Consider the following 25,746-nt stretch of genomic DNA (forward strand, 5'->3'; position numbering starts at 1 on the left):
TTGCAACCTTTGCTGTCACCTGCTCATCTTGAACTGCCAAGAGAAAGGACACTGTGGCAGTGGTTGGGCGACCCGGAATGGACAATAAAAGAGGGGTGATAATCTCATTCCTCAAGTCTTTATAAAGAGTGCAAGCCAGAAGGGCATGTGCCAACGATTCGGTACTGCCAACCCCACAGGGACATAAGCGTTTTTCGTGTGGAATCTGTTGGAATCGTCCCTCAAGTACAGCCGAGGGCGATACATTCAATCTTGCGAGAGTAAAAGCACATCTATATTTTAGCATCGCTCGATTATGCAGATAGGGTGCCAGAGAGTTGAAATGGGAAGGTGGAAAATAGTCATACCATGGGCAAAATTCCCTTATTGTGGCCAAGTTGTTCTGATGCTTGATATCATTTAGGCGCTGACAAATTCGCCTGTTTGCTTTCCTAAAACCCAAAGTGAGTAGCTGTTGTGATGATAAACCACAAGAGTGAAGTTTCTGATAGACAATTTTAGTCCAGGCACTCTTGTGACAATCTTGTAGCACTAGGGATATTAGACCGGGGAAAACAGAGTTTAGGCACCTAAGAGGGACATGTAGTACCCATGTAGCTATGGTATTCACATGCTCAAACTATCTCGCCAGGAGCCACGGGGAAGGATGACAATGGCCAAGGCCCACCATTGCAACGGCACCGGAACCAGTCATGAAATGGAGCAGAACCAGTCAAAAAATGGCGGTGGCACAGAGATGGAACCCGTCGTAAAATGGCTATGCAAGCAACTGAGCTGAGCAGGCCACACTTGCTGCACAGCATTGCGCAGCAGGTAATGGCAGCCCACTGGCGCTCCTTGCAGCCATGCACAACGACAGCCAGACCCACACCTCAAAGGTTTGTTGTGAGGATAAAAATGGAGAAGGAAGAACCCTTCCCTGCAAAGGAAAGAGGCTGCAGTGGTGGGTTTCCCGGCAGCAACTCTTAGGATTCCGCTATGTTGCATGTGCAGAGGGCCCCTTTTCGGACTATACACCACAGCATGAATAAAGTATAGTGCAGGCATTCCCAAACTTTGACCCTCCAGATGTTTTGGACTACAGTTCCCATCATCCCTGACCACTGGTCCTGTTAGCTAGGGATCGTGGGAGTTGTAGGCCAAAACATCTGGAGGGCCACAGTTTGGGGATGCCTGGTTTAGATGCACTGTGCTTATTTTTCATGCACTCTCACTCTAATTATATGGCACCATCTGTACTTGTTGCATTTAATTTCCCTCTCATCCCACTGCTTACACTCCCTTACAACCATATGTATCAATACCTAACATGGCTAGAGCCATCCTGAAAATGAATTCTACTGGGAAGCAGAGGACAGCCTCCTGACCGCACCTGCAAACCCTCAAAATCTACATTTTTGTGTGTGAAAGCCACATCCCAAAGAATTGTGCAAGCGGCTCCATGTGATCAATGGGGCTTTTGACAACTTTTCCAAATTGTGTTGCCAGCAGTCCACACCCATGAAGATGGCACATTGCTTTTGCAAGAGAGAAAACGAACAAATGAGATTATTTCTTTGGCAAAGCTAGACGCACACATTAAAGTTCACATATTAAGCAGCCCCATGATTCTTCTGATTATGTTGATGATTTAAAATTGGACCGGAGCCAGAACCTTAGTCTCTCAGCTTGCCATCAGCTAGGGATCATGGGAGTTGTAGGCCAAAACATCTGGAGGGCCGCAGTTTGGGGGTGCCTGGTATAGTGTCTATGAGCAGCATATGAGAGACAGGGTAGTGTGCTGGTATAGACAGATGGATTTGAATTTGAACCAGACCAGTTTCCAAAATTAAGCTGGCTCTGACCAGTCACCCGCTCTTGGCCTCAACCGCTTCACAGGGTTGCTGCAGAGCAGATCTAGAGGAGGGTCCCATACACTTAACAAGTTGATCAAGGTCAGGGAAGAACCCATTATGATTTGAGCCAGGTCTGCGTGCCAAGAGAAGAAACGACTGTGTTGAAAAGCTATACAGTAATGATGTGAGTGGCGGTCACTTCTTCCAACCCACAAGCACTATTTAACTGGGGAAGGTAAGGAAAGCAACAGCAATTAGCCTATACGGGAAAGGCGCAACTTCCACCATCTACAATGCAGATAGTAAATGCTTCAGGAGGCTACGCCTCTAATCACTTGATATATTAGTAAATATAGATTGTAGAATACACATACACCGGCTGAAGTGGACATTGGGGTGTGCGGGGTGTTGGGGGAGGGGTAGTACCTCTGGTGGGGACACGTCATGCTCTTCTGAGGTAGCTTGTTCATCTTTGGTCCCCACCCTGCACTCAGCTCTCAGCTGTTGCTCCTAGAAGCTGTCAGCAGGCGACAGCAGCCACACCCCAGGAATGGCTTTGACTGGCCAGCTAAGACCAGGAGAAGGTAGCCAGTCTTGGGGAAGGGACTTAACCTGCATGCAAAAGTCAGGCTCTGGCAGACTGAGCGGACGAGACCATTAGTGGGGCCAACAGTCATGAAGGCAGTTTCTGCAAGTGCTGAAGTAAGGGGCAGATGGGAAGGCAGACCATCTAGAACAGGCACCCCCAAACTGCGGCCCTCCAGATGTGTTGGCCTACAACTCCCATGATCCCTAGCTAACAGGACCTGTGGTCAGGGATGATGGGAATTGTAGTCCAAAACATCTGGAGGGCCGAAGTTTGGGGATGCCTGATCTAGAAGAAGGAAAACTGACCGTAAACCTCTGCTACCTTGCAAGACATCTTTGAGAGAAGGCTAAGGAGTAAGCCCTACACAATTCCCTGGGACGGTTGGATGGTGCCTTGTACACCTCCTTCCAGCAACATCTGCAGCCAAGCTGGTGCCAAATGTATTGCTCTGCTTCCCTTTGGGCAACATCAGCAAAGCCAAAAGGGGAGTCTTGTCATCTGGGCAGCCCAGGACCTCCATACGTACGGCCCAGGCCTGTGCTCCAGGGAGGTCACTGCAGTGCTGCTAATGCAGTGGTTTGACCTCACCCCTGGAGGCGCACTCCATTGTCTCTCGAGACAGACCGATGCCAACCAGAAGTGGCACTATGTGGTATTTGTGCACAACTTTATACTGCTAGGCTATCTGATGTGTTCATGATAGGTTCGTTAGCAAACAAGCGTATTAGTGGTTTACTATAACTAGGAGTGGAAATACTGTGACGCGTGGGGGGGAGTTATCCATAGTATTATTATTTTTAAAAAACCTATTCCCATTTGCCAGAAATTGCCAACCACCTTCCAGGCATTTTTCTCAGCAGTTAGTCCCAATTCCCAATGAAGTATGCGAGTTTAGGACTGCACTGTTATTACTAGCTTACATGGTTTTTTTTGCCACCTTTAGGTGGAGGGGGAGAGTATTCCCTGCAGCACCTCACAGGCTACTAGGGTGAGGTTTCCACTTGTGGGAAGAAATGGCTAGGATGCACCATGACAGCTGCCCTTTGAATAGTGTTTTCCCCAGGAGACTGCTTGTTCTGCCTGGATGGCTGAGCCAGACTTAGGCTGTCTGCAATGTAAATGCAAGGAACTCCTGCCAAGAGCTAGAAGAATGAATCTCGGAGTCTTACAGACCACCCTTCCTCTGCTAGCCTATCCTGCAGGTAGCATCCTCTAGGCAGACATTGCTCTGAGAAGCTTAATAATTTTGCTTTAATTGTTCTACAAGCAGCAGCTAGCTTCTGCAGAGAGACAAATTTAGCACACACAGAGACTTATATGTTCCTGTTGGACTTGGGAGAACAATTCAGCGAGAAGGCAGGCTATAAAGAGTGTTAACGATCATGATTTATATACCAGCTGAACAAAGGCAGAATCCACAGGCAGGACAGCAATTTGCTCTTCAGATTCACTACAGCTGTCAGATTCATTTTGATGCAATATCTGATCTGGGGTGAGAAAGCACTGCCTGTTTGGATAGCGCTAGACTAGACTCTGCAGGAGATGCATCATTTTATTTCGTGGCTTTGAATTGTGGGTGTGGGTGCGTGTTTGCGCTTTGGGAACATTAATAAAAGGGAGCGCACATTTATCTCAAATCACCAAAAGCTTCAAGAAGTAATTGAGAAGAGGCAGTTGAGTCAAGTCCTTTTGAACAAGTGAGATCACCCAGCATATTTACTCCCAGGTTAGCATCCCAGACTGGATCAGTTACCTTCATGCATATCTCCTCATCAGTAATTTCCTACCCTGTTGCCTCACTGGTGAAAGGATCCATAACAACAGGCTAGAGCAGGCACCCCCAAACTGCGGCCCTCCAGATGTTTTGGCCTACAACTCCCGTGATCCCTACCTAACAGGACCAGTGGTCAGGGATGATGGGAACTGTAGTCCAAAACATCTGGAGGGCCGAAGTTTGGGGGTGCCTGGGCTAGAGCACTTGTTAGCTCTTTGAGGCCGGGAGACTTAAATTTACACTATATGTACATTATAAAGCAGTCTCATACCACTTTAAATGGTCACGGCATCCGCCAAAGCATTCTGGGAGTTCCCTGGGAATAAGTGATTGTTAAACCTCTCTGAGAATTGTAGTTCTGAGGGGGCGGGGAATAGAGAGGTCTCCTAACAAACTACCATTCCCAGGATTCTTTGGGAAAAGCCACGACTGTATAAAGTGGTTTGATACTGGCTTTACATGTACAGTGCGGACGGGGGTCCTAGTCACCAAACCACAAATAAATTCCTTCTGGTATAACTGGAGACATCCATTTTGCGGTGGTTTTGCTCTAACTGGCCCACCAGTGCCGATTCCAGTACCTCTATGATGTGCCCCAAGGTCCCATCTTGTTCCCTGACTATTTCCTCCATTTTCACTGTTCAGAGGCAAGCACCATTGCTTATGCAGCCAAAGCAACAACACCCACACAGAAGATAAGAGGAATCAGCAGACTCAAAAATTTGCAGAAGTGCAATTTTTTAGGTAAAAAAAACACCCTGCTTCAGAGTGTAGGAAGCCCAATGAGGGCTGAGCATGTACAATGCTTGGGGGGGGGAGGAAGGTGGGATGAAATGGGAGTATCCTGGAGAGGGTCACTGAGCAGGAACACACCACAGAAGTCTCACTTCTGCTTTTTAACGTCTGACTACCTGCTGCCGACAGGAGAGATCACCATGCGCTGTTTTGGAGCACGGTGTCAGCGATATGCTGAGAAACACCAGCTCTACTTTTCTTCCACCTCGGACTCTGTGGCGGCAGTAAGCACCTTGAACAGGCGCCCAGACAATACTACAGGTTAGAAGGGGAGTTAACTGAAACTCAATACGACTTGTTCCCCCCCCCCCCGTGCCTCTTACATTGTCACGCTGAGCACACTTAAGCCGGAAATTTGACGGTAAGGGATTGATTAATCCGCAAGTGCCGCACCGCTTTTCTGGCTGTGGAAACGCAGCTGTGTTATGGGAACAGCATATGACCCCCTTCCAGGAACTAAATTTCTCCTTAATCCCTTTAAAACCTGATGAAGCAGCATTGCTGGCCATGTTTTGACATGTTGCTTCACAGATGGAGTTCCCAGATGGAATTAGGTGGCCCGAGATGCATGTCACAGGAACCTAGGAAGCTTCCTCAAGACAGATTCTGACCATTGGGTTCATCTTGGCTTGCAGCAACTCTCCAGGGCTTCAGACAAGCGTCTCTCCTAGCCATACCTGGAAATGCCAGGCATTGAGCCTGCCTTCTGCATGCCACAGCCCACCTTATAAGGGGTCAGTCTCCATCAGTGCTAGAAATTAGCCAGGTGTGTTTTCCAACTGGCGCAGGTCTAGTTGTGGAGATCTCTGAATGCCAGGTTGGCGGCGGACATCGCCATCTGGCTGGCCTCCCCGGCTTTCTTAAGCAGGTAAGCAAAAGGGCTTATTTATTGCATTCATATTCCACCTCTCTGGTTCACCCCACCCCTCAGTTAATCCCTACAACGTCTTTGCGAGGTAGGCTAAGATTGGCTGTGACTGGCTGAAGATCACCCAGTGAGCTTCATGACTGAGTGGGGATTTGAATCCTGATCTCTCAGGTCCTAGTCCAATCCCCTAACCACGACACCACCCTGGCTTCCTAGAGTACTTCTGCTATGGGGCAGCTATACAAATTAAGTAAGTAAATAAATAAATACGGAGAGAGCAAAATGTGTCTTAGAGAAGGATCTGAAATATTTTCCTGGAAGCTTCAATTAATTTTATTCCGGGTGGTTTTATTGGATGTTTCAACGTGCTGACAACTGCTTTGATATGTGGTACAGTATAGAAATGATACACACACACACACACACACACACACACACACACACACACATTTGCAGGGAAATTGGCGCCTAGACGTTAGGCGACCATAGCCTAAGTTTAAGGTGTCACTTGGCAATTAGCTTATATATCTGACTCCCCATGGCATCATCCACCAGGAAGGGCTTACTATTATGCAGAGCATGCAGCTGATACAGTACTGCATACATATATGAATATTTGAAGACAATTTTAAAGCACACACACAGAGAGAGAGTGGAGTCAAATTGTATACAAAGTCCAAAGGGGACACAAAAATGTGGAATTTCTCCATGCCTTATAAATTGAGAAGACTTCTCCATTCCCTGGCAAGCGAAACGACGGCCATTTCTTCCACCCAATGCCAGAAAATTAATACAATGCCAACAAATTTTCAAGCTCACATTTATTCATAATCCACAGACCTTTGAATGGTTTTCATGGCTTCAATGGAAGTTGCCTTGAGCACCTTTCCATTAAAGCTGAAAAGGTGACTCAAACGTTTTTATAGACACTCAAGAGAACAAGATTACAAAATGCAGCTGCCCGTCTTGATTGAAATCAGGAGACAGACAGAATTATCTTGGGGCAACCAGTGAGCCATTGTTGATCTAATCTATTTTACAGGTTGCCTGATCTTCTGAATAGCCCTGCACTTGAGAAGGCCACAGCCAATTTCTTTCATGCGACAGTTCTAGGAAAAAAACGGGGTTCGCTTTTGCAGCCCAACTCTTTAACCAAAGACCACCCACAAAGCATCATACATGTGTCACAGAAAGGCGTGACTTCTCTCCTGTCAAGATACCTGATAATGCTTCAATGATTGCATTATCTGGCCATTCTTTTGAGGTAGTAAATACCGGTACTTGTTATTTAATCCAGGTCACAGGCCTACCCTATTCATGAACAAAATATGCTGTGAAGACAGGATTTTAAGGATTTTTAAGTAAAAGATCATTTGGGAAAGGTTTCTCCGAGATACTTCATTCTGCACAGGAAATATTTAGAGTCATTAGGAGAGCTAAAGTGGCTTCTGGGGCTTGTCCTGTGTGCTAAAATAAAGTGTAATCTTTCCTCAGGGAGTATTTCCTAAATTTTGAAGGGTGAAGGACTGGTTTTCCGTGAAGTGTGTGTCTGCTATGTGTTGTGGGCCCAACATTTTATAACAGGAAGCTGAAGTGGAAAATAAGGCGACAGATCCATACACCTTGCTTGTTGCACAGGTGTAGAGTGCAAGACAAAACTTGAAAGCCCTCAGCAATGTCTCTTAAGAATTTTAAACAAAAGGGAAGCCCAGGACACACAAACAAAACCTGAAGTACTAGAAGCAATTCTCAGATGCCTCTAGCAGTGCCTCCCGAGCTAGTTCACACAACACAGTAAGCTAAACTATGGCTTCTCTGTGGGCTTCAAGAGAGCATCTTGCAGGCATGCTTTGCTTGTTTTTACCAGATTGGGGAGGAGCAAATTGCCTGCAAACTCTTTTCCAGGGACCCGCTACCAATCCACGGTTCAAAGTGCCGCCTGGGAGGCAGGGGGGGGGCAGGGCAGTGTAAATGAATATGAGACTTTGAAAAGCCCTTATCACAAGATCAAGTCCATCAATTTTGTTGAATTAATGAAACTAGTTTTAATTGGATAAAGGTGCAATTGATTTTTACTGTTTTGAATGCTATTGCACTGTGATCTTCTCCAGTGTATTCTGAATACAGTCGTACCTTGGTTTTTGAACAGCTTAGTTCTCAAACATTTTGGCTCCCAAACGTCACAAACCCAGAAGCGACTGTTCCAGTTTGCGAACTATTTTTGGAAGCCGAATGTCTGACGGGGCTTCTGGTTGGCTGCAGGAAGCTCCTGCAGCCAATCAGAAGCCGTGGTTTGGTTTTCGAACATTTTGGAAGTCGAACGGACTTTCGGAATGGATTCCGTTTGACTTCCAAGGTACGATTGTAATGCTTTTTATAGAGGGCCACTGGGAAACAATTTATGGAGCCAAGGCGGCAGTAGACCAAAAAAGTTTGGGAACCAGATTAGCATGTCATCTGAACCAGGACCTATGGTTAAGCTGTTTCCCCACTAACCATAGAATCATAGAGTTGGAAGAGACCACAAGGGCCATCCAGTCCAACCCCCTGCTAAGCAGGAAACACAATCAAAGCATTCTTGTCATATGCCTGTCAAGCCTCCGCTTAAAGACCTCCAAAGAAGGAGATTCCACCACACTCCTTGGCAGCAAATTCCACTGCCGAACAGCTCTTACTGTCAGGAAGTTCTTCCTAATGTTTAGGTGGAATCTTCTTTCTTGTAGCTTGAATCCATTGCTCCGTGACCGCTTCTCTGGAGCAGCAGAAAATAACCTTTCACCCTCTTCTATGTGACATGCCCAGCTCCCTAACCATGAGCAGCAGCTAAGGCTGTTCTTGGGTACCACTCATAGTTAGCACAAGTCCCAGCTCAGATTACCTTGGCTTAGACTCAGTGCAACACAATAGTAAAAAGGACTGGACAGGAGCGAAGCAGCAGGCATGGTAAACCATTGGACTTAAGATGCTGCGCAAACCAGCTCCCTAAATGGGCCCCAATAAACTTTTATTATGTTTTTGAATATGCTGGAAGCTGCCCAGACTGGCTGGGGCAACCCAGTCAGATGGGTGGGGTACAAATAATAGAATTATTAAATGATTATTATTGGTGTGTTTAACAGTAACCTTTTGTTCCTGCAAAGACCACGAAACAAGATGGAATTTGACCACCATATAGCTGAAATGTACTTAGGAAAAAGAGAACTAAAGTCAAACAAGCAAGGGCCTCTCTTATGAGAAGTGGATGATGCCACAAGTCCTACCTGTTTCTGGCGTTCGTAGAAGCCATCTTGACAATCCTCTGCAAATCAGCTCATCTGGAAAGGAAACGCGAGTCATCAGCCAATCAGACTTAAGTTTTATCACTGTTTGAAGATCACACGTCACTCATTATACAGTATAGCATTTCAAAACTGCAGAAGCTCTTTCAAATATATTCTTGTTGCTCCCTGCAGCAACGGTAGAATGCCACCTTTATTACTAGCACAATGCCTTTATGACTAGCAAGTCACAGAGTAGTAAACAAGCTTTCAAGCTCGCCCTCCCCCCCTTCTTCAGGCTAATTACGGTACTAATCAAAAACTAAAGCCAAGAGTATGGTATATATTAGAAGAGGGTTGTCCCAGTTGTCTTTGGCGTAACATGAGATCTCTTCACTACAAACACAGTCTAGCCTAATTAAGTCTGGGCAAAACCTCTTCAATTCCAGCTTGAGTATTACAGCAAGCTTTTAATAATTCTTTCATTTTATCTCCCTCTCTCTCTCCCCCTCCCCCAATCTTCTTTCCTTTTTTTCTTTTCCTTTTTTCCTTCTTTGCTACATGTCCAGCCTGAGGAAGCATTCCGGTAAACCCAAAAGCTTGCTCGTGACTTTTCAATTGATCCCAACAATTGCTTTTTGTGCTTTCTTATTTTGTTTTCTTGTTTTGAAATCATGTGCAAAGATCTCTGCAAGTCCTGCTTCTAAGACAGGTCACTCTCGCTTATTCTCATTGTAGAAATGAACAGCTAGAAAAGGCGACTCCAACAAGCCTGAAGCAGGCCTTGAAACTTCCATTTCTTAGCAGGGGTTCCCAAACTGTAGACCACTAGTGGCCTGTGGTGTGTCTGTAAAAAATGCAGTTTTAAAAAGCGTGCAGCATCTAACACTGATCATCCACCACATGGCTACCCTTAGTCTACCTCTTAAGGAGGAATGTTACAAGGATTAAAGTTGAGAGCATAAGGAGAAGCAGAGGAAGATGCAGTTAAAAAGGTGCTCACCTGTTACATTCAACAAGTGTACAATCTATGTACGCAAACAGTTGAGCTGTACACTCCTACAGTAATTCAGAAGGCCCAATATACCTGAACAAGCGTCTCCACCCCCATCGTTCATCCCGGACACTGAGGTCCAGCTCCGAGGGCCTTCTGGTGGTTCCCTCATTGCGTGAAGTGAGGTTACAGGGAACCAGGCAGAGGGCCTTCTTGGTAGTGGCGCCCGCCCTGTGGAACGCCCTCCCATCAGATTTCAAACAAATAAACAACTATCTGACTTTTAGAAGACATCTGAAGGCAGCCCTCTTTAGGGAAGTTTTTAATGTTTGATGTTTTATTGTGTTTTTAATACGTATTCTGTTGGGAGCTGCCCAGAGTGGCTGGGGTATATTATTATTATTATTATTATTATTATTATTATTATTATTAGTATAAAACAGGCAACCTACGTATGTGAACAAGCATACACACTTTCACACAAAGACTTGTACAAGTGTTGAGACAGCCAACATCTGCGTTCCATGTAATGTGTAAACAACCCTAATGGAATAATTATCAAAATAAATACAACAGCTCTGCAGCGAGAAATAGTCTTTCCTTCCCTCTTCTGTTTGCTTGTTTGTTTGTTTGTTTGTTTGTTTGTTTTCTCTCTCTCTCTCTCTCTCTCTCTCACACACACACATATACTGGTCATCTGACACATTTAATCAATTTTAAGATGCAAAGTTCTTTGAAAGCAAAAACAGGAAATTTCCACTTTTTCAAGTGGATTGCTAAAAACCCCAGCATTACTTTCAAGAGGGAGCTTCAAAAGCCTAGAATTCACATTTAACGCTATTAATGCTTATAAACACAAAATAGGCATGTACCGTAGCTCTGTGAGACAGGGAAGTGGGATGTTTTTCAGCCTCTGGACCACATTCCCTTCTGGGCAACCTTTTGAGGGGTGCGGGCCAGTCCAGTGGTGGGTAGAACCAGAGGCCTGAATGGGTGAACCAATGGATGTAAATTTTGGCTTTGTACAGTAGGCTAGTTCCTAGACATGCTAACTCACCCTTTTCCCTATGTTCCATCAAGCCAAGCAAAAGGCAGGGTCAGAGTTCAGGGAGACATTTCCATCCATCCAGGCAAATAACACCTGGAGGTGCGAAGCAGGGCCACTGAGGGGTGTGGCCTGGGGACACTTCCAAGGGCCAGGTAGAAACTCATGGAGGGCCACAGTTGGCTCCTACAGCCCTGCTGTAGAAACTTTATTAGCTTCTTGGGCTGTGGAAACTCTGTGAGCCAGAGTCTACAAACATCAAGACCTGGTGGGTCCAGCCGGTTCCCCATCACACCAACCTGTGAGACATGAAAGGTCTTTGATCTCCTGTCCCTGGCATGAATTTCTTTTTCTTATCTTTGTCTGTACATCAAAAGAGTATATTACAGATAAGATTCTCTTGAGCGAGTCCCTGCAGGCTATTATGATTTAGTTAGTGCTTCCTTCCAGGTACTAAAAGATATGCAGAGAGTTCTATCTGGAACAGAAGGAGTGGGGGGGGGGCAGAAGTCTGCTGCTAGAACTTACGAAAGTGCAAGAAAGAAGATAGACAGGATGGGGCTGCTGGAACAAATTCTAAACCACCAAGGAAGCATTTTATTATGGGTTGGAAGGAGAAAGCTCAGGCTCCCAGGGCTCATCCAACTGCACTAGCAAGTCAAGCAGCGACTAAGGTAGAATGAAACTGATGGACCTTATCAATTGTGTTTGGTTTGTTTCATCTGTATTTTGTTAAAAATAATTCTAAAAGCCAAAGGAGGGGAGTATTTTGTTGTTAGTGCCTATATGGAAGCCTACAATCCAAGACCTTGCAATAGGACAGGTGAAAAACAAAAACAGCCTCTGGCAACCTGGTGTTTTCCTGATGCTTTTGGACAACACAGTTTGCCAATGTGATGCTCTTCTGATGTTTTAGACTACAACCGCTTGTTCTGGCCTACATCACCGCAAAGGATTGCATTCAAACAATGCTAGAATCATTGCTACAGATGAAGTGAAATTAGCCAAACAAGCTCACCAATGTTTGCAAAAAGTTGAGGCAGTTATACTGTTCATCACTGGACCCAAAGTTTTAATAGGCAACGTCTGTCGATGTGCTGTTAACTTTACCATTTGGCATGCCTAATTTGTAGTTCCAGAAAAATAGTAAAGAGCCTGTGCAAATCCACCCAAATACATATTGTAAAGCACTTTGCAACATCAAGAAGAAGTAAACACAGTAGTAGCAAACAGGATTCTTCTGTGACTCTCTGGCTAAGAGTCCAAGCTAAAATCGGATTTAAGCTTCTTTCCGCAAGTGATGGCAATACAGATGGCAAGACATACAGAAGCCCACATGGCATGCATTTGAAAGAGAAGGAAGCATACTAATTTGCTCTCTAGTGCAATTTAAAATTGGCAACACATTCCCCCAAACAAAATCGTTATTCATGCAACAGGATGGATTTTGTTTGCATATGGCATGCAAATACCAAAAGTGTGTATTCTTTTTTTGGGGGGGGGGTGTATGCTACTACATTTGAACACCCGGCCTTCTGGCGGTTCCCTTGCTGCGAGAAGCCAAGTTACAGGGAACCAGGCAGAGGGCCTTCTCGGTAGTGGCACCCACCCTATGGAATGCCCTCCCACCAGATGTCAAAGAGAAAAACAACTACCAGACTTTTAGAGGACACCTGAAGGCAGCCCTGTTTAGGGAAGCTTTTAATGTTTAATAAATTATTGTATTTTAATATTTCTGTTGGAAGCCGCCCAGAGTGGCTGGGGAAACCCAGCCAGATTGGGGGGGGGGGGTAACATAATAAATTATTATTATTATTATTATTATGCTCATCAACTGACCTAGTACATAGGAAGGAATGCGGTCTCCTGTACCTTGAGCAGATGACAAGGTGGCACAGCTTTTATCACACGTGCTGTACAATAACATCCCCTTTCTACACAACTATTAAAGATACAGGAGCCCTGGCTACAATTATTAAGGTTACAGAATCTGGAAAGTCGACTGTACCCCCATGCGAACCAATGCCGCAATAAAGCTCTTTATCCACATGTTCAGAGGATCATCTGTGAATAGCACAATGCACCTCGCAAATATACTGAGTGAGATTGGGCCTTGGCTGAAGCGAGATTGAATGAGCGGCCCCTAGTGGCCAAAGTTCAATGCAGTTTTGTACAAATGACTATTAAAAAATAAATGCAGGACAAACCATTTGTTAACATAAACAACTACTACTGTATTGCACAACAATAACAAACCCTGTACCCGTTTCATCTGCTGGTAGATTATCGGAGCTCACTTCAGCATTCAGCATCATTTTAAGACGGTTTTGCTGCACATTACTACCCCCAAGCACAAATTAAAGACCATTTCACAGATTTTGTTTTAAAATGGGTTGAAGCAAATGATCCTCAAGGTCCCTTCCAACTGCACAATTCTACGAATCTATGCGCAAATGCAAAATACTCTAATCTATACATAATAGCCTCAAAGTTGGCCATACCTAGGCTTGGGACAAACTCCCAGTCCTTCACACACCTCCTGGGGCTCTGGAGCCACACCCCAAAGTTACACAATTGGTACACACATATATAGGCACACACCAAATGCTAGATCACTACTCTGTGTATCAGGGCGCACCAAGACTGGTCAGCACACTATCAGGCCATATTTTTCCAGACACACACTGAGTGAAGGAACAAAGGCCATCTTTTTTTATTCAGTTACAGAACATCCAAAACTTTTTAAAACCACAAAATCGAATGCATGGTGCATATATATCTACACACACAATATAGCAACATCTAATCTTTTCGCAGAGTAACAGTCTGCCATGGCTACTAACCCTGTGGAAAATTTTGAAAAGAGCATTTTAACTGTAACTCATAATTTAGATAATTTGGGTTGTTGGATAGTTACTTTAAGGCAAAGAGGATACTTCCATTTGCTAACGGGGCCTGTCCCAGAGGGATGCGCGTTTTTTGTTGCAAACGCTTCCGAAGTTTCCAAAGGGGCAAAGGAAACATTTAAGTAAATAAATAACAACAACAGCAACTAAATCATTGAGACAACTGCTCAGCATCCCCCACCTCGCCCTTCTCCTGGTCTTTCAAACCACCAAAACGCACAGGCAAATAACACACACATATACACACAGTCATTCGAGGCACTTTCCACCGTTTTGCAGCCTTGACCGAATCGCCCCTGCATTGCTTTTTAAAAACAAAACAAAAAACAAGCAATTCCCCAACAGAATCCCACGGCACACACTTTGATGGGATTAACAGCTTGACAGCCCCGGATAACTCTCTGCGAAAAAAAAGCAAAAAGCAAACAAAACAACAAACCCAAACTTTTGGATGTTGCTGCTGTTTGCTTTCAAAGCGGCACAAACGGGCCTAGTTGAGTTTATAACCTCCCCGCCCCCCCTAAATAAATAATAAATAAAGCGCCCCATAGCTTTTGCAAGGCAGAAATAGACGGCTGCTTGCTTTTTTAAAGACCTTTCTCATTGAGTGCTTTATAACAGTATATCTTTTCGAGGTAGGAAAATGGGCTCTCACCTCCGCTTACAGCCGTGCAAACCCCATCAGGAACGAAGAGGGGAGGGGGCCAAGCCTGGATTGGCCTCCCCCCTCCAGCGGCAGCAGATGAATAGAGCCAGGAGAGGAGGCTGTGCTTGCTTGCTTGCTTCTCTTGCTTACTCGCTCGCGTTCCTGCTTCCTTTGCCCTTCATAACCTGTTGCTGCTGCAGCTGCTACAGCCTCATTGCACCGGGCAGAGAGACAGAGAGAGATGCGGGCTGCAAGAGCTTGCCGCGGGATTGGCTGGCCTCTCTGATTGACAACCAGAGAGCAGCTCCAGGGGCTGCCGGTCCCGCCTCCTTCGCTCTGACCACGCCCCCCTCCGAAGGCGGACCCCCCTCCTCCCGCCCCCTCCTCTCCGCTGCAGCCGAAGCGTCTCCGGGAAAGCCCGAAGCGCCGTGGGCGCTGAAAAACCCTCAAGTCCCTGGGTTCGAGACCTGGGAAATCAACCGGGGCGCTAAATATTATTCTAATTACATAAGGCAACCGGGGAGGGTAGTGTGACACTTAAAACAGCATGCTCCGGAAAAGACACCATATTCATTAAGCCAGTGCTTTTTTAATTGGGGGGGGGGGACAGACGCATACCCCTAAACATTTTGTGAATCTATGTACTTTTGCCTATTTACTGTATTTATTTTTTCCCCGATTTGAACTATAAAATGGTGATTTCTTGAGTCAAAATGAGAGCATCCCTAAACATTTCAAAGGAAAAAACAACACACTGCATTAAGCTAAGCAAAGTTCACCGGGGGTTAAACCCTAACACTGGGTTTCAGTGTTCAACTTCAGCTATGGATAGTGTGTGCAAGCTCAGTGGATGACCTCCAAACCATCCTGAATATCTTTGCAGAAGCTTACAAAAAGCTTGGCCTATCACTCAACATCCAAAAAACCAAAGTGCTGCACCAACAAGTACAAAATAACCCCTCTGCAGCGCCACAAATCCAACTCAATGGTGTAATGTTGGAAAATGTCATTCACTTCTCCTACCTAGGCAGTTATCTTTCCACAACGGCCAACACTGATGCCGAAATCCAGCATCGCCTGAGCTCTGCGAGTGCGGCTTTCTCCTGATTGAAGTGCAGAGTGTTTGAGGACCGGGACATTTGCAGGGAAACCAAAATGCTTGTTTACAAAGTTAAAGGTAAAAGGTAAAGGGACCCCTGACCATTAGGTCCAGTCGTGACCGACTCTGGGGTTGCGCGCTCATCTCGCATTATTGGCCGAGGGAGCCGGCGTATAGCTTCCAGGTCATGTGGCCAGCATGACAAAGCCACTTCAGAGCAGCACACGGAAACGCCGTTTACCTTCCCGCTGTAGCGGTTCCTATTTATCTACTTGCATTTTGACGTGCTTTCAAACTGCTAGGTTGGCAGGAGCTGGGACCAAGCTCACCCCGTCACAGGGATTCGAACCGCCGACCTTCTGATCAGCAAGCCCTAGGCTCAGTGGTTTAACCACAGCGCCACCTGGGTCCAAAGTTTACAAAGTTATTGTACTACAAACCTTACTACTGTATATGCTTGTGAAACATGGACCACTTATAAACGCCATCTCCAACTCCTTGAAAAATTCCATCAATGGTGTCTCCGAAAAATCTTACACATCGCTTGGGAAGACAGGCGGACTAATATCAGTGTACTGGAAGAAGCAAAGATCACCAGTGTTGAAGCAATGATTCTTCAACCTCAACTTTGTTGGACTAGTCATGTTGTGCAGATGCCTGATGATCATCTTCCAAAGCAACTATTCTATTCTGAACTTAAAAATGGAAAGCGTAATGTTGATGGATCAGGCGACAACTTCCCCACTCCCTCCCTCTCTGGTGCATGCAGCGGGCCAAAAATAAAAAAGTGACTTACAATGCAGTGTGGGACAAGTAACACTTGCCCCAAAATGGAAAGAAGTAGAAGTCCCAGCAAAGGAATAATGGATACAAAAACTTATGGAATATACAGAAATGGCGAAAATTACCGGAAGAATAAGAAACCAAAACAACAAACTTTTTATAAAAGAATGGAAATGGTTTGTTGAATATTTACAGACAAATTGTAAACAGATCAGAACATTGGCAGCATTATTGTAATAACCTGCAGTTTTATAAGAGTATATACTTAAAGTGGATGAATAAATGAGCAAATTAAGTTAATTTGGATATGCAGAAGATATTAAAAATAAATTTAAGGAACCGCAGAAAGAGGGGGAAGGAAGTCAAGTTTTGAAATGTTAAAATGATTGTGAAGTTGATGAAATGTATAAAGTTGAAAAGTATAAATTATTTTTTAAACAAAATAATGCAGTGTGGGAGGCAACCTTGCTGCATTTTAAGTTGTTAATGTGCATCATAGAGTCAGAAGGGATCCTAAGGGTCATCTAGTCCAACCCTCTGCAATGCAGGAATCCCAGCTAAATAATCCCTGAGAGATGACCATCCAAACTCTGCTTAAAAACCTCCAGTGAAGGAGAGAGTCCACCACCTTCCTTAATCTCAGCTCTGAGCCTCATGAAATGCAGCTTTCCTAACAACAACTTGGAAGTATATACCATTACGTACTGTGTGAACACATGTCTGTTGGTCCAGGAAGAGGGACACCCAAACACTCTCTCTCTCTCTCTCTCTCTCTCTCTCTCTCTCTCTCTCTCTCTCTCTCTGTGTGTGTGTGTGTGTGTAATGGAGTTATTGCTATTTGTGTCTTAACAGACTTGGCCAAGTGAGTTATGGAGACTTGATTTATTGGTTGAATATCTAACAGTGCTTCCAAACAACATGTATATTGAGCATTCATCCTGATTTGTTTGTTTGTTTGTTTGCAGAGAGATTAGACAGCTTTGGTTACTTAACTAAGGTTCATTCTGATTTGTTTGCGGGGTGGTTAGATGACCTAACAAAAATTAAAAACCAGGTGTTATCCCACACTTTCCGGCGTGTTTCCCCTTCGCATTCCTTACTGCAAAAGGTAACTGATGTTTTTTAACTGTTTTCTGCTTTTCTCTATGGTTGTGTGAGAGGGAGTGTTATAAAATCATATTGGGGGGGGGTTGCAGGACACCATTATTAATGAACAGAGAGGGGTGACAGAATTTGACAGCTGCAATACCCAGAATCCTGTTCAATGCCATCTTCCCTGTCTCCCCACCCCTCCCGCTAGGACGCGACCCTGCCTGAAGGAAGGCTTAAGGATCTGCATATGCACAACAGTTAGCATAAACTCACACATTTCCCCTCTCCACCTCCCCTCCGCCCAGAACAAAACAATGTTTCCAGAAGAAGGGGGGGGGGAACCGCCCAAATCCAAAGTGACACTTTTCTACTCAAGTTAATAATGCAGCCTATTATATGTTCTCTTACCATGAAATCTCTATCCGCTGCCTCTGTATTAGAATTGCTGTTTTATATCTTAGAACTGTATATGTCAGGACTGCTACCTTTTAATTAGAAATCCCTGTATTAGGTATGTTTTCCAGGTATATTTTCTGTATGAACCCTGTATGACCCCAACCCACCTGAACCTTGCCCTACTACCACCCTATACTCATTCAAGGACACACGGACAATAGAGGGATTAGCTGGAACAACTTTATTCAAATAACTCATCTGCTAAAGGGTTCTGTATAAAGTTGGTATTTTCATTCAAATCTTGTGAATCCTGTATCTTAGAGTGTTAGACTAAATGACCTCAGGGTCCCTTCTAACTTCCATTTTAGAGCTATGTGAAAGGCAATGTGTCTGATGTGGTGATGGGTTGAAATTCAGCCCAGCTCTGCTTTCTGGCAAGGAAAGATTATTGGTTCTCAGAGTCAGAACAAGAGTGTCGTTGTTTTCTAAGGAGTGATTATATAAGTTTTTACCATTTTGTCTATTAAGGTTTAAAGTTTAAGCACATATGAAAGTCTTGACCATTTTCCCTTGTAAATAAATGGCAGAAAACATCTTATGAATTGTGACCCTGTAGCCATTTTCCCATACATGAGGGGGCAGGGAATTTTAGTCTGCCCATGGCTGAAATTATTTAAAAACAAACAAACATTTGCAATTTATGAATTCTGACTGGTCATTTACCCATACATAAGGGGGCGGGTCATTGTTCCGCTAAGGACCAGAGGGAAAGCACACTAATAATAATAATCCACATTCGTGAAATATTCTTGAATACAAGTCTGCACCCCAAAACCCTGTAGATAAAGGGGGCAAATCTAGATTTATTTTGCCTGGGGTATGAGATGTTTATATAGTACAGTAAACATGGCTAATTAGTGCCATGACTTCATTAAGTAGTTTAATTTAACCAAACTTTTATTGCAGCTTTCTTGTGAAAATATTGGGTTGTCTGGATGTTGAAGTTTTATATATTAAAAGTTTAAGATTTATAAGTCTGCTTCCAAAGCAGCAAGGAACAGGAAATAAGAGGTGTCAGAAATATCTCAGGATACAAAAGCTATAGAAATGGATTTAAACTGACCATAGAATTTAATTTGACCACTTTTGTTGCTGGTTTGGTGGAAGTGTAAATTGCTGGGTTTCTGTGTAAAATCTAACCTATTCACCCTTCCCTACCTCTTTTCAAATGGTGACTTAGCCAACAGCTGCAACACTTTCAAGTGGTACAATAGATTTCTGAATCACAAACTCTGTACATGCACAGAGGCTATGCCAGCTTGAAGAGAAAAATAGAGGAAAAAAGAAGGTTAAAAGACAAAACAAAAACAGCAACCAAATGCTGAAGGGCCTGTGCCCTGCAGGGGGAAATTTGTTTAAATTTCCTTATGTGTCTTTGACCCCAGGGGTCACTTGAGAAAACAAAAGGGTCAAGTGCTGGACCATCATTCCAAATCTAATATGCAAAATTCTTTCCAGAGGTAAATATCTCAGCACTCCCACTTTGAGTTCATCTCTTGAGTATTTGTTGTTGTTGTTGTTGTTGTTGTTGTTGTTGTTGTTGTTTGTAGTGTCTCCTCTTCATTCTACCACTGATTGTGATTTAGTCAAGGGCTTAGAAAACACTCCAGATTATGCAAACCAAGGGTCTGTTCCCCCTTTCCAATGGGTATTCAGGAAGCACCTTCATTTGCAAAGTTCCAACCTAACATGCAAACATTATTCTCACAGCTTTCCCAGGAAGAACATTTCTAAAGGATATGTGAAGGACTAAACCCCAGTAACAAGTGTCTATTCTTTTCTCCCACAGCAAAAAAAAAGGAAAAAGGGGGGGGGAGTGAAGAGATACAAACAGTAATTTCTTTCCTTACAGTCTGCAAAACGAGCTTAAATCCCTGCTGTATTAGTTTACTTCCCGCTATAGTTTTATATATTTCCTTTACTTTGACGCTTCTCTTTAGGTTACAAATAATCTGCTTTCATTTATTAAATCAGTTTTTCCATTATGTCTATGAAATTAATCTAACCATACCTGCACAACTTTAGATTGCTATTCTCTTAATTTTCATTTGAGATGCTCATTGTTAGAAATTGTGTGTTTTAGCATTTATTTATTTATTTTGGTTCCTCATATGTCAGTGTTTTGTTTTGTTATATTTTGGGGCATGTCCATCAGTCCATCACGTGGAATGAGGTCTTTCATTCACTGCATCTCCAAATCTTATTACTGATGTTTATTCAGGTACCATCTGTGTTTTTCCCCATAGAGTTCTCTTTTATCAGATAGCACATGATGACTTTTAAGGTTTTTTCCCATTATTTTACCATTCACCTTCAAATCTTTAGGTTACAGTCCAATATTAACCTGTATGGTCTTTATAATGTCTTCATATTATTTGATAATAATTCTTTTTTTTAATCTGAGATTTTTGTGTCAAGTCCATCTGAAAAAAATGTTGTTTGAGTGGTAATCTAAATATTATTTTGTTCTTATTTTTGCATTATTTTGCATTTCTACTTTTTTGTATTTCTACTCTTTATTTCTGTACATGTGAATGTAACATCTAAGTCATTCTTTCCGTAGTAGTAGTAGTAGTAGTAGTAATAATAATAATAATAATAATAATAATGATAATGATAATAATAATAATAATAAACCCCTAGGTAAAGGAAAACAGACTTAGCAGTTAACAACAGTAGTAATTATATAGAAATGTGATGAATAAAATACTTAATGCATCAAGATTTTATTGTTTGCAGCTTCCCAAGAAAACTCCAGGAGATATTCCCCCCCCTTTTTCCCTCTTCTTCCCTTTGGCCTCTGCCCTTTCCTTCTTCTAACTGTGCCCTTAAGTACCCCAAACCCTGCCCCTTACAGCATACTCCTTCTACAGATGTTACTACAGACGCAATGATGAAAAAAAACCTTGAACCCAAATCCTCCGGACCACAAGACTTTTACCTGCAACAACAGACACCAGAGTTTTCAAACTGGCCACAACAATCTCATTCCAAAAGGATATGGACTGACAAAAGGGGGGATTGGGGAAATTTACAAAGGGGAGGGAGTTGAATTGTAAGGACATTTTCTTTCCCTTTCTGACCTCAAGCCCATGTGCCCAATGGTTAAGGATGTGAGAAAAAGCAAGAACTGCCTCAAAACCACGATTTCCTCAAAGACATCCAACTGGGGTGGAATTACTAATTTGTAGGTTTTGTGTATTATGTGTTATTATGTAGGGGGGTGGAGGGCTGACAAAGGGGGGAAAGTGAATTGCAAGGACATATACTCTCTTTTGACTTCAAGACTCTGTGCCCTGTTAAGAGTTGGCCTCAAGATATGCAACTGATATATAATAATGTTTTATGTTACGTGATATTATGCAGAAACATTGACCTATGTCTGACAAGTATATGTTATTTCCACAAAGGGGGGCATTTTTGTGTGTAATTGTTTTCATGTTTAATGTATAGTGAGTTATTGTATGGTGGTATTATTCCTTATACGCCCAATGGAGGACTCATGTTTTCTAATAGATCAGGCTATTGCATAGTCCATTATTGAGATTTAGATCAATTTATGACCACATTTCCTTATCTCACCTGGCACTTTGTAGTGTGCCAGCCTTCTTTTTACCAAGAAGCAGATTCAGGATCCATGAAAACAGCAGATACAAGAAGGTGTATATGCCTTGATTTACCAGGAATGATTCCTTATAGAATTAAATTGACCAATTTGGACATGTGCCCTTTTCAGAATGGTTTTTATGGGGCTGTATAAATTCTAATTGGGTCAATTCTAATTGGGCAAGTGTATCCAAGGTGCAAGTAGCTTTCTCCCTTTAAGAGCAACTGAGCAACTCCCTACAGTGCAAGACCAGAGCCTATAATAAAAAATCCCATAGAAAGGCCAAGGCAAAGGCATCTCTCTCATGACATGTCCAAACCTGTGGCAGCTATGGTGAGTGCCAGGTGACATGGTCAATATGAAAGCCCTAAGGGGATTCACCAGGGATTGTTGCTGCTGTGCCATGATGGAGGTGTGGGACCAGAAAGCTAACTTTGACACCTGAGAACACACAAAAGGCAAACTCCAAGGAAACTGCATTTTTCAGTCATTGGTGGACCTTCCCGGTAAATGTAAGGCATAGACCATTTATTATAAAATGCTTCTCCCAAGCCCCCCTTTGAGCCGCCACCACATACCCCGAGGTTGTGCCAATGTACCACCTGGGAAATGGAGAATACGTCACTGTCGATTATGTGAGGCAATGATTGGTTGTTACACAACAATATTGCCTCAGAGAGGGGACTGTTATAAAATCATATTGGGGGGGGGTTGCAGGACACCATTATTAATGAACAGAGAGGGGTGACAGAATTTGACAGCTGCAATACCCAGAATCCTGTTCAATGCCATCTTCCCTGTCTCCCCACCCCTCCCGCTAGGACGCGACCCTGCCTGAAGGAAGGCTTAAGGATCTGCATATGCACAACAGTTAGCATAAACTCACACATTTCCCCTCTCCACCTCCCCTCCGCCCAGAACAAAACAATGTTTCCAGAAGAAGGGGGGGGGAAACCGCCCAAATCCAAAGTGACACTTTTCTACTCAAGTTAATAATACAGCCTATTATATGTTCTCTTACCATGAAATCTCTATCCGCTGCCTCTGTATTAGAATTGCTAGTATCTCTCTGTATTAGAATTGCTGTTTTATATCTTAGAACTGTATATGTCAGGACTGCTACCTTTTAATTAGAAATCCCTGTATTAGGTATGTTTCCCAGGTATATTTTCTGTATGAACCCTGTATGACCCCAACCCACCTGAACCTTGCCCTACTACCACCCTATACCCATTCAAGGACACACGGACAATAGAGGGATTAGCTGGAACAACTTTATTCAAATAAATTGCCATCCTCAACGTAGCCCACCCTTCCATGGCCTGGAGGAAAACACCTGCCGGGCGGACTTCCACCCCACGGAAATCGCCAGGAACTGCCCCACCTCTGCACCCATCTCGACTGATTGCCCCTCCTGCCAAACAACAGGGAGCACCATCAGCGACAGGAGAAGAGCGATTGACATCTCTCCATCTGAAAGGAAAAGTCATCTCTGCACCCAGCTAATCCGATCCCCCACCCGTCGCCCTTGTCTCCCCCTCCCTCCCAGTCCAGGGATTTCTATGCAGGGACAGGAGGGTATATAAGGGGACTTTACCATTTCCCGGGGTTCCTTCCTTCTTTCCAGAGGCAGGGACCCTACAGCTGTAGCTTTGCATTCTGCAATAAAGGGATCAGTTTGTTTTTCATGACAGCATCGTGTGGTCTCTGTCATTTTCCCGGCGGAGCTGAACTTAGTGCAAATTTTGGAGCTTCCGACCCGCGTCTGTCCTTCTTAAAAGGCAACGCATTTGGGGGTACATTTTTCATAACAGGGAGAATGGCTGCTGAGGGAGACTCCTTTGGATACTGCTGAGACAGTCCGTGTCAGCATGATCTGTCTGAAGTGAAGCAGACAGAAGATGGTTCCTAAAATAGGGAGAAACCTGTGTGCTCTATATAAGGAACAAAGTGAATAAACATGAGTTTGTAGATACACTATGTTCTTCTCAGTTGTATGTTTATGAAAGCAAAGTTCTTTTGAAAGTAAAGTTCTCTTGAATATAGAGAGTCTGGACATTGCATATCATCAAAATATATATTTACTGTAATATATATAACAACATCCACTGTATTTAAGGCAACCTGTTGGAAGGCTAGAATAGCTTCGGTATTTCCAAGTTAAACCCCCTGCTTTTAACAGCTTTCTTTACATACAGCCATCTATGAAGAGATGCTGAAGGCAGCAATATTTTTGGGATGCGTCAACAGCATGATACATAATTTAAAATGTGTGCTTGCTCAGAGCAGCAAAGTAACTCAAATATGTCTTCCCTTAGGAATTGCAGCCTCCCTTTCCAGCTGGGACGAGGTGCCACTTTGGACAATGTTATGCCCTTCGTTGGAACAGCACTGGGAACAAAACAAATCCATCTCTTGGCTTACTTCAAATATTTCACTGGCACAACTTGGGGCCGACAGAAATTTTGAACGTTCTGTTCCATTAGGTTGACAGACACATTCTCATTCTCATCTCTCTCTTTCTCTCCAGCACCCTCACCTTAAGCCCTTATGCATACAGGGCAGCAGACTGAAAAGCAAAATGACAAAGCTGGTTTTGTGGAGATCTCAATAATAGCAAGCAACAAATGGATCCACACTGCTGTGTTGTATGCGCACAACTGGCCACCCTGCTTGGCAACAGCTGGAACTCAATCCGGTCTCAAAACCATCACTCCATCCCAGCACAAGGGAAGTTTCAGCAAAGCGCAAGGAGAAATCCCAAGGTTTGCAGAACTATAGAAATCCTTGCAGGGGGAGCCTGCAGCCCACTCACATATCCCTTCCTTTAAACCTCCCCCCTAAAAGAGAAAACACTCCATAAACCCACCCATCCAATCCCTTGCCAAGAAAAACAGGACATTTAGGGTAATAAATTTTACATTAGCATTGCAGTCCTAGAATTTGCACACCCACCCATGATCACGTGCAAAATAGTCTTAGCCTGCCCGATGTAATTAAAAAGTCTGTATATTCCTTCTCTTGTGCCTGTGGGGTGAAAATAACAAAAAGCATCCTGCACTAGAGCAGGCACCCCCAAACTGCGGCCCTCCAGATGTTTTGGCCTACAACTCCCATGATCCCTAGCTAACAGGACCAGTGGTTGGGGAAGATGGGAATTGTAGTCCAAAACATCTGGAGGGCCAAAGTTTGGGGATGCCTACACTAGAGCAGTGTTTCCCAACCTTGTGCCTCCAGATGTTTTCGGACTACAATTCCCATCATTCCTGACCACTGGTCTTGCTAGCTAGGGATGATGGGAGTTGTAGTCCCAAAACATATGGAGGCACAAGGTTGGGAAACACTGCACTAGAGGAACAAAAATATAAACTGATTCAGGTACTTTGCAATAATGGTTCCATATGGTTGCTTCCCAAATGACACAGACAGTTTTTTATTTATTTGCTACATTTGTGCTCAAATGCTCAAAATGCTCAAATGCTCTAAAATGCAAATTCATGCGCACAACCCCCCTGCAATAGACCTTGCTTGTTTACCTGTAATTTTAAAACTGCTGTTGGGACAGAATGCCAAGGACACTATCACCCACCCGCTTCCACCCCCAGAGATAGGTAAGCCCTCACAAGGAAGTTTGCTGCAGTATTGACTTCCATTATGGAAACTTCTTTAAGGGAATTTTAGAGAGTTGTGATATATGTGTGGAGAGGGGTCTTCTTCTTCTTCTTCTTCTTCTTCTTCTTCTTCTTCTTCTTCTTCTTCTTCTTCTTCTTCTTCTTCTTCTTCTTCTTTAGAATGCAAGTAGCATAAGGTGCTCCAGGACTAAGACATCATTCCCTCAGAGGGACTGAGGTGAATTTTGCGGGAGCAGATCTCCATCCATCTTCTATTTCACATATATTTGTCATGTGCTGATCATGGTGCGTGTTAGAAGTGTTGAAGGGTTTTTGATGGTATGTGGAATAGTTTGCGTGGCTAGAACATTTTATTTAATTGCCTTAAG

General features: G+C 43.7%; 1 protein-coding gene across 5 annotated transcripts in view; it reads right to left on the reverse strand.

Annotated features, from left to right (window-relative positions):
* AFF1 (ALF transcription elongation factor 1) overlaps positions 1-14,934 on the reverse strand; it is a 147,595-nt gene extending 132,661 nt beyond the window's left edge. For 3 of the 5 annotated variants that reach the window (XM_060278426.2, XM_060278425.2, XM_035111870.3), the window contains exons 1-2: positions 14,719-14,865; positions 9,122-9,175 (exon numbers count right to left, since the gene is read on the reverse strand). In XM_060278426.2, coding sequence (XP_060134409.2) covers positions 9,122-9,147 — 26 coding nt within the window. In that variant the 5' untranslated portion in view covers positions 9,148-9,175; positions 14,719-14,865. Of the gene's footprint in view, positions 1-9,121; positions 9,176-14,718 lie in introns of all 5 variants that reach the window. The other 2 variants (XM_088660545.1, XM_088660548.1) reach the window with 2 other exon arrangements.
* Between the last annotated feature and the right edge of the window lie 10,812 nt (positions 14,935-25,746).

This window comes from Zootoca vivipara, chromosome Z1 (assembly GCF_965207765.1).
Source record: "Zootoca vivipara chromosome Z1, rZooViv2.hap1.1, whole genome shotgun sequence".
NCBI lineage: Eukaryota > Metazoa > Chordata > Lepidosauria > Squamata > Lacertidae > Zootoca > Zootoca vivipara.